Source organism: Sebastes umbrosus, chromosome 1 (assembly GCF_015220745.1).
Source record: "Sebastes umbrosus isolate fSebUmb1 chromosome 1, fSebUmb1.pri, whole genome shotgun sequence".
In the NCBI taxonomy this organism is placed as follows: Eukaryota; Metazoa; Chordata; class Actinopteri; order Perciformes; family Sebastidae; genus Sebastes; species Sebastes umbrosus.
This window is the reverse complement of record NC_051269.1, coordinates 34464990-34479345: the sequence shown is the minus strand read 5'-3', so window position 1 is coordinate 34479345 and position 14356 is coordinate 34464990. Positions and strand designations below refer to the sequence as shown.

Sequence of the window (14356 nt, the reverse complement as noted above, 5' to 3'; positions counted from 1 at the left end):
AGTGTGTAGCATTTTGAGGGATCTATTAGAAAAAAAGGAATATAATATTCATATGTCCAATGTCAGCTTGGGCTGGAGCCGATCCCAGCTGACATTGGACAAAAGCGGAGTACACCCTGGACAGGTTGCCAGACTATCACAGGGCTGACACATAGACAGACAACCATACAAACTCACATTCACACCTACGGGCAATTTAGAGTCAACAATTAACCTGCATCTCTTTGGACTGTGGGAGGAAACCGGAGAACCCGGAGAAAACCCACGCTAACACGGGGAGAACATGCAGACTCCACACAGAAGGGCCCCAAGCCGGGTTTGAACCTGCGACCCTCTCGCTGTGAGGCGGCAGTGCTTAAAGTAGTGTTATTGAACAGCTTTAACACGATTTTACACTCAGCGGCTCACGTTGGCGCAGTTTTGGAAAGAGAGGAAGGGAACTCAGTTGGTTGCAATCTGCAACCACACCACTAAATGTCGACAAAACCTACACACTGTACCTTTAAGAAAAACTAGGAAGCACTTTCTTTGATTTTGAGTAATGGCAAAAAAACTATAAACACATAAATAAAACATTTCCAGCTATGAATAATTCATATTACTGTATTTCTATTTCATGTTACCATTTTTTGTGTTACAAGTCAGTTTAAACCAATCAAGAGCCAGGTGATAACAATCCAAACATCAGTGAACTAGCTACGCTGTGCTTATCTAATATCTCATTTTACTGCTCCATGTCATTATCACTCTGCAGAGTTTTCATTGTCAGGCCCCACAGAGTTACACTGGAGATAAACTGTCCTTCAGTGGACCTGTAGGACCCACTATTGGGCCTGCTAGAAGAAGTGAGTGAACTGCAGTGATTGTCTGTGGGAGGAAGGTAGGACCTCCCCACCATACCTCTGCCCATCTCCATTGGCATACACCCGTCCTCCGCATACGGACCGTACACAGCCTCCGGAGACAGGTGGGGTTTGGCGAGCTTCATATGGTCTGTGGCAGTCAGGGCTGAACTTCTCTCCTGGTGGCTGGAGGAGAGGAGGTGATGGGGCACCAGCGTGCGCAGCTCTGGAAGCGGGGTGGGGGTAGAAGCTGGGCTGAGGTGCATGCTGGGAGGTGGAGTCTCTATATGTGGCGGTGGTGGTTGTGGTGGTGAAGGAGTAGGCGGTGAGGGTTTCTCTAACCCTGAGTGGGGCATCATGCTGGGGAAATGCTGCTCGCTGGTTGCGGCAGGACGTTTACTGCGGCTGACAGGTTTGGGTGAGTCAGAGTTGTCGGCGACCGGGCTGCCGGCTGGAGCCCCCTTGCAGTGCATGCTGCGGTGTCTCCTCAGCATGGCGGAGCGGGTAAAGCTCTTTCCACAGGCGTCACAGATGTAGGGTTTCTCACCAGTGTGTGACCTTATGTGACGCTGCAGGTCCCCTGAGCCGATGAAGCACTTACCTGCATTAATTAAGAACACATAGAGTTTAAAACACTGTGCAGACATCAGCTACAGTCTATAGTTCAGGGGTTCTCAAACTTTTTGGTGCAAGGGGTCCCTTTCAGGGAGAAAATTTTCCAAAACCATGTTATGATCTGAGCATATTTTTTTATGCAAAATGCAGTACCTGTGAGGGTTTCTGGACAATATCTGTCATTTTTTTGTGTTGTTAATTGATTTCCAATAATAAATATATACATACATTTGCATAAAGCAGCATATTTGCCCACTCCCATGTTGATAAGATACAATATGCTTGTTTTATTGGCGACCTGTAGATATGCACTTTTTGATACAGCACAGTTTTATAATTTATAGCAAATTATTTCACGGACCCCCTGACCCAATCACTGCCATAGTGAATTAAAAATATATTTTTTGAAAAAAATCTGATTAAACTTTTCTGGGTGAATTCACAACACTTTTGAAAAATGCCCATTATTATTTAGTAAAGCTCATCAAACTGCTTGTTATGCCCAACCAAAAGTCCAGAACCTGAAGATATGCAGTTTACAATCACATGAGATAAAGAACAGTAGAAAACCATCGCAACTGAGAAGCTGGAACCATTAAATGTTAAGCATTATCCAGTTAGTTTTCAATAAATTTTCTGTTGACTGACTAATCTTTTAAGCCCTACAATAGTGTTTTAAACAACGATATAAACAGTGGAATCAAAGTGAATAATACTTTCAACAAGACAGACACTGTTCCTTACCACAGGTGGCACAGCTGTGCGGTTTTTCCCCGATGTGGCGGGCTTTGTGCTTCAGAAGCTTTCTGTGCGTGTTGAAGGATTTTCCACACTGGTCACATATGAATGTCTTGTCTGTGGCGTGCGTCCTCTTGTGCTCCTTGAGATTACTCAAGTTGTTAAATCCTGAGCAACAAGACAAGTACAGTGAATAAATCATCAGCAGTTTGTGTCACAATTTTCCAGCTGGGTCTGTCAACTAAGCAGCTCACACTACTATTAATTATTTGTAAAGTTTCAATTTAAGAATGAAACTATGAGGTAATAATTATATATAGATGGATTAAGGAAGTAATTAAGGCTTCTGTTCAGAGCAGTCGTTTACCTCGACCACATATATCACAAAGATGTGGCTTCTCTCCTGTGTGGACCACTTTGTGACGATGGACATCCCCTGATGCAGTAAAGCTGGAAAACACAGATGAATATTCAATTTATAGGCAACGGTAGGGACTCTTAGCACTGTGTCATACTGGGAAAATATCATATCGCTGGAACCTAAACTCAAATGTAGTCTATTCTAATTCAGTTAGTCAGTCATAACCACAAATTTGTTATTATAAACATGCAAAATTATTATTGGTATATAATTAATGTATAATGCAATGTATATATTGCTGTTTACAATAAAACATTTTGATGCACTGTGGGCTCAATTTTTGATAATTCACAAATCTGGCTGGATGGTTTGTGGAGGACAGTTTGAAGATGCAGCGTAGCAATTTTGGTGTCAATTGAGCAAAAAATGTGGGAGGAGATAGATTTTATTAGTTTTATAGTTTTTGAGGTTGAAGCATCTGAACATTTCTCTGCAAAGTTGTAGCATGTACGGCTGATTTGTTATGAATTTTCAGTTTTAAAATTTATACGGTTGCTGTAGCGCCACCATCAGGACTATAAGCCCACAAAGCCAGTTGAGGAAGTTAAAAATAGAAATGGACCTATGTGTAAAGAAGAAGAAGAAGAAGAAGAAGAATACATGGAAAGTATCTTACCTTTTACCGCATAACTCACAGATGTACGGTTTCTCTCCAGAATGTCGCCGCAAATGTGTCTGTAAATTTCCAGCCTGTAAAACAAAGTCAGTTAGATATCTCAATATAATTTTCCAATCTAAGAATAATTGACAAATGAGAATAATACACTAGACAATACCTGAGAGAAGTTTCTCCCACAAACATTACACTGAAAGGGCTTCTCACCTGCAACCAAAAATGTAGGTTTGCGTCTGAAAATATTATTATAATTATTACGGAAACGTGTTATTGTGCACCATGTGTGATTATAAGGCAATTATAAATAGTAAATACCGGTATGTGAGCGCTTGTGCAGCTCCAGGTTGCTCGGGTGTTTGAAGATCTTCCCACACAACTCACAACAATACTGCTTATTTCCTGTTTGTCCTGTCGGTAGCTCTGGCACAGTTATCGGATTTTGCTCTTCTTGGTTTACAGGTGGAGGACTGGGACTTTGTGCATCCATTGCCGTCTCTGCAACCAGCTCCCTGCCTGCATCAAGGCCCTGAACGGGAGCTTCTGAAGCTTCAGCCTGGACCACGGACTCTTCTTGATGACTCTCTTTGGGACAGATGAGGACGGGTTCACTCATTGATTCAGCAAACATCTCCTCCAAAGCCTTCTGAGAGCGGAGGTAGTTGTATTTCTTCAGGTACACGGTCTTCTTTGGGCGCACTGGCTTGTCGAGCAGGGAGTCTGCAGAGTCACAGTTGGGGGTGTTTAAATTATCTGAGGGCGTTAAAGAGGAGACTTGGTTCTTTTCAACTGCCACAGGTGTGCAGGGAGGATTGGGCTGAACTGTGTTTCCTGAGCATACAGGAGTGTGACTACCACCCTGCCCGACCGCAAGCGGACACTGCTGCTCTTCCATCAGCACCAAAGGGCATGGGCCTTGATTCAAGGCTGCAATACTAGTCTCGAGTGCACTTTGTCTGAAGTACTGCTTACTGTAGAAGTTACGGAGCTTGTAGCCATGGACAAGCTGTTTTTCTACAGGTGCCTGAATGCTGCTAGGTGTGTCACAGTTTGAGCCGCTATTAGACACAGAAACAGGCATCCTTTTGGTGTGGTCCATGTCACTGCTGAAGCCAGACCTCTGGGTTTCAGAGGGACAGTGGAGGTCAACATCGTGCGGAAGACTGCTCCCCAAGAGGCAGTCGTGCTCAGAGCTCAGCATGCCCGGAAGAGAAAATGAGGGGATTTCCACCGGTGGAGGACAAGGCTTGAGGAAAGCATTACACATGCTCTGAACATTTGGAACCTGCAAACACAGAGCAATGTCCAGGAGTGCTTGAACATTATCTTGGTTGATGTCAAGATGGGAGGTGTACATGTAGTCCAATATTTGGCCGATGCCGCTGACATCCTGGATGACCAAGTTGAACACCTCATTCTTCTGACTGGGGGAATTTTGGAATAAAGACCTGGAGAGATCAAAACAGTACTTTTCACATTATGTTCCTCTAAAAAAGCAGTGTATGATTACTTAGCTTAAAGCAGCAGTGGGTAGAATTGGAGCAAAAGTGATTAAAAAAAGTTATTTTCATAAAACGGTCACTATATCCTGACAGTACTGCATGAGACAGGTAATCTGAAAAAAATCATGTGCCTCTGTGTCTTCCGGCGCTCCTAATGGCATCTGCAAGATTTCACAGACCGGAGAAAAACAACCAATCAGAGCCGAGCTAGAGCCTGCCGTCTCTGAGCAACTGTCGATCACTCTTGAACTCCGATCAAACGATCAAACTAGGCAGCGCTGATCAAATACGAATCAATATTCTGTTACAGTAATGCCTATTTCTCTCCTCAAATCTTTTAAGAAACATCTTGTAGTTTTACATTTCACTGCACATCCTGTATGAGTACGTGACAAATAAAACTCTTGAATCTTGAATCTAGTGTACTGTTTAGCTGTAAAATGAGAAAGTTTGCTCCGGCTGGTGGGCGGTGCTTGGTATTTCCTCAACTGATCTCAGCATGGCTGCCGGGTCACACACTTTCTCATTTTACAGCTAACAAGTACACTACAAGATGGTCCTGAAAACATTTGAGGCGAGAAATAGGTATTACAGTAACAGAATATTGATTCCTGCCTAGTTTGATCGTTTGATCGGAGTTTGCGGGTGATTGACAGCTGCCTCCGTTGAATGAACAGCCAATAGGAACGCTCTCTCTCTCTGAAATGACCTGTGATTGGCCAAAGTCTCCCGTCACGGGCTAGATGTTTTAAAGCCTGAAAACAGAGCCATGAGGAGGAGCAGAAGTCTTAGTTTTCTCTCAAAACACTTGAATTACAATATGCTGAAAGGTTATTGTGGAATTTTTGCCCAATGATGCCAAAAATATATTCTTCCTACTGCAGCTTTAAGTGATAAGGATGGAAATATATGTCACAGATTCACTGATTATATATCACTCCATTAAATACATAAAAGGCACCTGAAATAGGAGCTGAAGGCAGCCAGGACATTTTTGTGGGCTTTGAAGCAGACACCTTTGACCACCAGCATGCAGTCACAGAGCAGACCCTGGATCCTCTGCTCCTGGAGCTGCTGCAGCAGGTAGGAGCTGTGGCTGGACAGGGTGTCCATGTTTCACTCAGCTGCTGAACCACCCAGCTGCAACTTCTCCATCAAAACACACCAGCCTATAGGGAACACAACATACAAAAACAACAAGTCTCTTATTAAGGAAATGTGAATTATTGCTCTGGTTAGCTAGCACTTGAAATGCAAAGTAATGCATGCTTTTTTTCTTCTTAAAATGTTAATATTCATATATATAATATAATTCAACAACCAAGCAGCATCCAGTGTCTGTGCTGTGAGACCACCCATGCAAAAATTGGGAAGAAAGCTGCTAACAAGCTAACAACAAAGCTAAGCTAAGCGACCACAGAGATAAGCAGAGTGAATCCGAGCAGCACCAAATCACACAAGAAATACAGGTTTAACCGAGAATATAAGTCATAGATATTGTTAGTTCAGTAAAGTTTGCCATAAAGATAAAGTTCAAACCCACATCAGAGGAGTGCAGCTTTTATTTGGATGATGGGTCACTTTTCCAGTGTCATAACGTTACGTCACTTCCTGGTGCAACCTGTATTTCGCGCCGGCTCAACATGAAGCAGACAGATAACATGGGGGACTATTTTGTAATGCATTTTCCTTATTAATCTCATTTTAATTCTCGCCAAAGTCCACATTCACACATTTAAATTTACCAAAAAAAAAGCCTAATTTCTTTCTATTTATGAAGGAAATTGAACAATAAGTGTCATCAATTTCTTCCTCATGAAACAAAAAAGCTATAAAACAATTAATGTATGCAATATCTTCAAAGTTTTAAGTGAATTTATTGTTATATTCTCGCGTGTTTATTTCTACTTTATTATATGTTGGATTTGTTTCAGTTCTTTTGTCTTTTTCTGTTTGTTTTGCACTGCTTTTCGTTTATGTTTTCGCTATGCTTCATCTGTATGTGAGTGATTCTAATGTTTTCTTCTGTTACTTTGTATACTGGCAATTTAAAATAACTATATATTATATATATAAAACAGGTATATATGACCACAAGAGTCACGAAAATAGTAATAAAGCCTTTAATTGATTAATAATGGTGTTTTTGTAAATCCCTTTTTAATTTGAACTATTTATTGATGGATTCATATTTCATAAATAAATTCTTTTTTTAAAAATATTTTTTCTTTTTCTTGCCCATTAAAATGTCAAATAATGAATAACATTTTAATTTAGTCCATTTGATTTAATTTAATTTAATTTAATTTGAATTAAAAAAATTGTAACTTCGAACTTTTCTAATATAAAGTATGTCATTATTCTATGTTTATATTTCGTATTTTGTAGTAGTTTGGTATGTACTGTATCTATCTATCTATCTTTTTATTTAAAGATTAATAAATCAATTTGTAAACAAATTATTAATTATTAATGTCTATTTTTATTGTACAATTAGTTATAAATCAATTAGATGCTTTATTTCTATTTACATGACTCTTGTAGTCCTCAAATTTAATAATGTAATAATAATTATTATTAATAATTTATTAATAATAATTATTACAAATGTAATAATGATAATTATTAATAATTTAATAATAATAATTAAACAAATTTAATAATTACTTTTTTTTTTTTACTGTACAATTAGTTATAAATCAATTAAATGCTTTATTACTATTTACATGACTCTTGTGGTCCTCCACAGCTCGGAACTTCTCTCAGGTTAAAATTGTTACACGGAAGACTATTAATGTAGCTACCGTGTGTTCTAGTGGTCACGTGTGTTTTGAAAAGTTCGTCGCATTGAAACCAACCAGCATCTCCACGCGTTGACTACTAACCTCTCTGCTGCTGCAGTCACACACACATATATGTGTTAGCAGATTGAATCAGAGTTCTCATTACGAGCATAAAGAGACTTTAAACATGGTGTTCTTCACCTGCAACGCATGTGGTGAATCCCTGAAGAAAGCTCAGGTTGAGAAACACGTGAACATGTGTCGGGGTTGCCAGGTCCTGTCCTGCATCGACTGTGGAAAAGACTTCTGGTAAAGCACCTCTCATTTCATGTTTACTTTCACTATAGGTTTGCTATCCACTTAGTGTAAACTCTCTCTCTCTATATGGTGGCTGAATGAGGAAAAAGTACCAAGCAATAATAGATTTGAACAGGTCAAAGATCAGCAGAGTTCATAGTATATTTGTGTAGGTATATAGAGCCTATATTGAATACCCTTTTCCTGCCTTTTAGTAAGAGATGTTGTGAATGAGGAAAAAGAGTGATTTAATATGATATTTGTGTTTTTCTCTCAGTGCTCCACATGTGTGTAACTGTGTTTCTCTGTCCATGTTGAAACAGGGGCGATGACTACAAGAACCACCTTAAATGTATCAGTGAAGACCAGAAGTATGGAGGCAAAGGCTTCGAGGCGAAAGCAAACAAAGGAGATGTGAAACAGCAGCAGTGGATCCAGGTAGGGTGACCAGATCCCAACAAACCACATGTGGGACAAAAGAATATGTTTGTGTGGGACACTGTAGTAGGACACTGAGTAGTCTACAAATTTAATATAACATCTATCTAACTTAAAGGTCCCATATTATAAAAAAAGTGAGATTTTCATGTTTTTTGTTTTTTTATAAAGCAGGTTTAAGTCCTATATAAATACTGTGAAAGTATCGGAACGCTCAATCCACAGGGAAATACACACAGCCCGTATTCAGAAACTCTGCATTTGAAACAAGCCGTTAGGATTTCTGTCCATTTGTGATGTCACAAATATACAATATTTAGACCCTTCACACAGATTTAAATGTAAACATTCTAAATGTGTCCCAGTTTATTCCTGGTTGCGGTGTATGTGAATGTCATCAGCTGACAAGAAGTACACAAGGAACCAAGCTGTTGCCTAGCAACGTAATTCTGTTGCAATTCTGTCAAAATGTGCTAAAACGGAGCGTTTCAGACAGATGGTAAATACAGGTTTCTTCAGGCAGACAGTATGAGGAAAATAAAGTTTTTTTTGAACATTACAGCATGTAAACATGTTCTAGTAGAAACACAAAATACAAGTATGAACCTGAGAATGAGCATGATATGGGACCTTTAAATAGTAAACATTTCTATTCTGCCTCTTATCTTGTAACATCTCTATGGTTTGCCCGAATGCATCCATAGATCAGCACATCTCTTTTTGAGACTGACATAAACTGTGTCGCTTCATGTCGTATTCCCCCTGCGTGAAATTGACAAATAACTTACAAATTTCATAAAAAACTCAGAGAATCGCATTCTTAAAAATAATAAATTCTTAAAATACTTATAAGTAGTTTCACAGTCTTTGTTGTAGCTGCTCTTCCTTTTCTTCGTGGTAGTTTCCATCACATTCCGACTAAATCTGCTTAGCGCGTGACTTTGCGGTGAATCGCAATTTTCTCCGTTGAGCATGTGATGACAGCCTTCCCTGCTTTCTTCACAGCCGTTGGATAAAAGTCAGATTTTTAAAAAAGTGTCTATCCTGCAGAGGTTTGACTTTTGAAAACTAGAGCCAATGAAAATGTGGGACATCGTCTCAATATGTGGCATGTGGGACAACACGGGATACAAATGCTGTGCAGTCCCTCGTAAAGTGGGACACCTGGTCACCCTAGATCCAGGTAAATGTAGAGAAATGATACACATCACTGTTAAAGGTCCTATTGATAACATTCAGTTATCACTAGAATCGAATCGAGCTGCCACGCTACCAGAATGCATTGCACTGCTGCCTACATAGACAATGAATGGGAAGAGTGGAAAGGATGGAGGCTGTGTGAGTAAAAGTAATTTTGCAACATGTAGGTATAGGTCACATGCCCCTAACACCTGGAAATGAGTCAGCACTTTTGCACTGATGACACAGAGACACCTCGTGACACCAACGTCGTTATACTATTGGCTCCCAAGCCTTGTTAGAAGTGGGAACCAAACGTCAGATATCTTCCACAGAAATACACAAAACATTCATTTTCGACCTGCCAAAACAAAAAGTTTTTAATTTTTTTTAAGTATCTGTCCACATAAAAATGATATCAGTAAGACCTTTAACATTCTGCATGTGTTTAAAAATATTTTTTTTTGTGTCTAACTTGATTTTTCCTCTCCTGAAGAGAGTCCATGACGCCATGAACAAACCTGGAGTCAGTGCAAAGCTAAAGAATGTGCTCCAACAAGTCAGCTCGTATGATAATGTCCCAAGAAAGAAGGCCAAGTTCCAGGTTGGTATTATTTCTGGTTTTATTGATCACACCGTGGGATGAACAGTTGGCTTGGCATGCATGAACTAATCAATATCTATTTTTTGTTCTTTTCCTCAGAACTGGATGAGAAACAGTCTTAAAATAGCGAACACCGGTCTTCATGATGAGGTGTGGGACATCCTCGCTGCAGCTGACAATGTAAGTTATTCTCTTAGTGTTCGTGAACCACCCCTCCACTCCAATACAAACACATTGATCGCTCACACTTTATGCTTAGTCTAAGCATTCACTTTTAGTGTGTAAGCAATCGCAAAAAACTGTAAATTCTGTCAAGGAAAGAAAAAGAAATTCCCCATGTTTTCAATATACTGACGTTCATTACCCACCCATAATCCTTCAGCCTCCTGAGGCCCCGCAGGAGAGTAAAGAAGCTAAACAGACGGTGGCTGAAGTCGAAGCGGACACTAATGGAAATGAAAAGCAGAACGGCCACCCGGATGTTGAGAAGAAGAAGAAACTGAACAAACGGGAGCGTAAAGAGGCCCGTCAGCTGAAGAACGGGAAGGCTGTGAAAGGTGCTGAAAAGACGGCTGCTCAGGAGCCAGAGGAAGGCAAGAAGAAGAAAAAGGACAGAAAGAGGAAGCACAGCTGTGAGGAAGACGGAGATGAAGAGCAGAATGGTGCTGATAACGAGACATCCAGCAAGAAAACGAAGACAAGTAAGGCGTTTTCTAAAGAGATGCTGATCTCCTTACAGTGTTACATGATTTTATTTCTGTGTATTGTTATTTATAGTGTTGTAAGTTTGTGTCTTTTAATGAATTCTGATATGACGATGAGAAAAGTTTGTCTGGCCACCAAATCTAGAAAATAAACGTAAATTATTTATATGTTGGTACATTTTGTGGAAGTGCTCAAATACACTCAGAACATCCATTTCATTGCAGTGTGCTCTAATGTCCTTGTTTTAATTAGGGCCAATTGTCGTCTTTTTTTTTTAAGCAACCAATCTTTTTATTTAATTCTATAATTACATATGTTAGTATTGAGCTTATAACTGTTTTATATTATTTCTTTCAGTTGACCAAGAGGCCGCTGACATGTCAGAGGAGACGGAGGATCAAGAAGTTCCCAAAGGTAATATGGTTACTGCCATGACTTTGATTGACATCTTTCAGAAGATAAATGATGGAGTAACGGAATAAAGCCACTAGGGGTCAGCGTTGCCTCCTTTGTTGACAGTGAGGAAATGACCGTCAGTGAATATTCTCCTCTACTGAAAGCTGATTTATGTTTCTGATTAACTTGCAGGCAAATTCAACTGGAAGGGAAACATCAAGGCACTACTGAAAGAATCAGATGACCAGGAACTGCCAGTAAAGAAACTCAGGAAGAAGGTGAGGCATGGATGCTTTAATGACTCTGTGGATACGAGTCTGTAGTTCTTTTTTTTTTTTACATTGAACTTCCAGACCCAACACGTTGTTCTTGTAAGGTTGCTTTCATACTTAACCTGTTTGGTTCGGTTAAAACTAACTCAGGTCCGTTTGCCCGCTTAGGACAGTTCATTTGGGCTGGTGTGAAAGCTCATTCAGACTCTGGTGCAAACGAAACTATCAAAATCTGGTTCGCCTGAAAACGTGGGTCTCGGTTCGCTTCCAAGTAAACTCTGGTGCGGTTTGTTTGTGGTGTGAAAGCAAGCGAACCAATCACAGGATTTTATGATAGTAGGTATTAGATTTTAGCATGATTATAAAAGCTAAACTACTAATGAATCCATCTGCTGATTGTGACATATGTTCAGGAAGCGACCTTATTGATCTGTATTATAAGGCCATGTACTTAAGAACCTCAGCACGGGTATTCTCCCTCTCATATTCTGCAGTAGATGGAATATTTTTGGCATTGTTTGGCAGAAAATCAATAATAACCTTTCAGCTTATTGTAATTCAAGTGTTCTGAGAGATAACTAGACTTCTGCTCCTCCTCATGGCTCTGTTTTCAGGCTTTAAAAAAATCTACGGAGGCAGCTGTCAATCAATCGCAAACTCTGATCAAACAGTCAAACTAGGCAGCGCTGATCAAATATGAATCAATAGTCTGTTACTGTAATGCTTATTTCTTGCCTGAAATGTTTTCAGAAACATCTTGTAGTGTACTGTTTAGCTGTGAAATTAGAAAGTTTGCTCCGGCTGGTGGGCGGTGTTTGGTATTTCTTCAACTGATCTCAACATGGCTGCAGGGTAACAAACTAACAAACAAACTGGTTACTAAGCCGCAGCTTAGCAGTGGTTTCAGTACATTGCTAAATTTTTAACAGGCCCGAAAATAAACTGTAGGCTATCGATACCAAACTGGTAGCAACGTTTTAAAACAAACGTATTAATTTGACACAGTATCGTGTAAAAAAAAAAATCGAATTACCATAGTTTTAATTTTTTTTCCAGTTGTTTTCATGTATGAAAAGACCCAAAATGGACATTGTAGAGTAAGCGGACTATTTGATTACTATAGGCGAATTGTTTAAACAGCACTGGTGTAGGAATGATTCGGTCCTAAGCTTTTTTTATCCATGATGAGCGGTTGATCATCACAGATATCTTTGGTTTAATATGATAAATGCTTGTTTCTCTGTTGCAGGTATTGGCAGCGTACTACTCTTTCACTGGTGATAGAAATTTTAAAAAGGAGGAGGAGGTGCTTGCACTTTTCAACCAGAAGATCAACAAAAATCCAAAATTTCGAGTCTTGAAAGACCGAGTTAAGCTTGTAAAGTAGACGTGTTTGTCTCACCTGTCTTGCATGAAATGTTTTGTTGTGTTCATAGACTTTTAAAATTCCAAACCCATTGTTGTCTGCCGTCCTCCCTTGGATGTTTTTGTACAGATGACCTAATGTCTAACATTAAATAATTTTATAACCGAATTACGTGTCCTGTTCCCATCCAGTAGTTTTACCGATTGCAGTGTCAGCATGTGGAAAGACTTTTTTACAAATTACCTTAACAGCGTGTCAGTGTTGTTTAACGTATGAAATGACAACTGTGACAGACGGCTGCTCTGTTCCACATTCCAAGCCCAATGTGAGGCTGGGAAATGGCACCTTATCTGTGGGATTGGATGTTGGAGTGGGGGATGGGAAACAGGAGAGGTGCACCTGAGGTGAATTTGACTCTCACACGGGACGAAGCTAATGCACATTCCTCGGCACCCCGAACGGGGTTCACTTGGCCAGGGACACAGAAGCTCCATAGAAGCAAGACGCTTGGTGTCAGCCTCAGGTGAAGTTTTAATGCTGTCTGATTTTCCACCGCTAGAATGAGCAGCCCCTTTACCCTGTACACACACACATACACACACACAGGAGGAGCTACAGGAGGAAATCCGCCCAGCTTTATGAAGCTCCGCTAATCCCAGCAGGTTTAACACTGATGCTCATTCATCACGCTGCTTACCTGTAATTGTATATTGCATACTTTGGGTATTAGTCAAGCTGTTACTCAGGTTTGCTCGTATTAAAATAGTGTTTTCTAGTCCACAGTGGGACTCAATATTGCTTAATGCTTTTGTTTTAATCCAGACCCCACAGGATAGTCCAGACAAAAACTGAAACCCAGCCCGTCTTTACTGTTGCAAAACAAATCTGAGGTCCACATTTTATTTCTGCCATCTGATATCGCGGGATTAACTGTGTGTCCGTGTGTTTTGTACGGGGCAGTTTCATCCCTGAACTTTGGTCTTAAAGGACCAGTGTGTAACAATTAGGGGGATCTATTGTCAGAAATGTAATATAATATTAATAATAATGTTTTCTTTAGTGTATAATTACCTGACGATAAGAATCGTTGTGTTTTCGTTACCTTAGAATGAGTGATTGACAGCTGCTCGGAGACGGCAAGGCTCCAGCTCGGCTCTGATTGGATGTATTCCTCTCTTGCAGATGCCATTAAGAGCAGCGGAGGACACAGAGGACACATGATTTTTTTCAGATAACTTGTCTCATGCACTCCTGTCAGGATATAGTGACCGTTTTATAAAAATAACTTTTTAAATCTTTGCTCCATTTCTACCCACTGCAGCTTTAATTGATATGTGGCGAAATTAGCTGGATTCCTCGTACATACAAGTTCATTTCAGGGCCATGCATTTGCTCAGCCTAATAAAAAATAGATCCATATTTCTATGAGAATAGGCTCAAAGGTATTTTTGACAGATTTACAACATAGTGGGTGGAACATGAGTTGTTTTAAAAAAAAAAAAAAGTAATTGTGTTGGAACCAGCGACTCTTCTCTACTTGTCTTATGGTTAAACTTTGTTTTAGCATTTATCATTATCCTGTTAT

At 39.9% G+C, this 14356-nt stretch overlaps 3 protein-coding genes across 3 annotated transcripts in view; 2 read left to right on the top strand and 1 right to left on the bottom strand.

The window, feature by feature from the left end:
• Nucleotides 1-273: 273 nt before the first annotated feature.
• On the bottom strand, nt 274-6381 carry zbtb49 (zinc finger and BTB domain containing 49). Its single transcript, XM_037787029.1, has 8 exons — nt 6275-6381; nt 5693-5900; nt 3548-4677; nt 3393-3439; nt 3233-3306; nt 2563-2645; nt 2202-2363; nt 274-1443 (listed from the first exon to the last, which is right to left on the bottom strand). The coding sequence occupies exons 2-8, from the start codon at nt 5842-5844 to the stop codon at nt 725-727; spliced, it is 2367 nt and encodes a 788-aa protein (XP_037642957.1). The 5' UTR covers nt 5845-5900; nt 6275-6381; the 3' UTR covers nt 274-724.
• Nucleotides 6382-7515: 1134 nt separating this feature from the next.
• Nucleotides 7516-12939, top strand: lyar (Ly1 antibody reactive homolog (mouse)). Its single transcript, XM_037776713.1, has 8 exons — nt 7516-7823; nt 8135-8249; nt 9925-10032; nt 10132-10212; nt 10415-10733; nt 11095-11151; nt 11326-11411; nt 12655-12939. The coding sequence occupies exons 1-8, from the start codon at nt 7702-7704 to the stop codon at nt 12790-12792; spliced, it is 1026 nt and encodes a 341-aa protein (XP_037632641.1). The 5' UTR covers nt 7516-7701; the 3' UTR covers nt 12793-12939.
• Nucleotides 12940-13053: 114 nt separating this feature from the next.
• The window catches only part of tmem128 (transmembrane protein 128), a 10857-nt gene continuing 9554 nt past the window's right edge, over nt 13054-14356 (top strand). Inside the window, exon 1 of the mRNA XM_037776735.1 lies at nt 13054-13294. Coding sequence (XP_037632663.1) covers nt 13207-13294 — 88 coding nt within the window. The 5' untranslated portion in view covers nt 13054-13206. The remainder of the gene's footprint in view (nt 13295-14356) is intronic.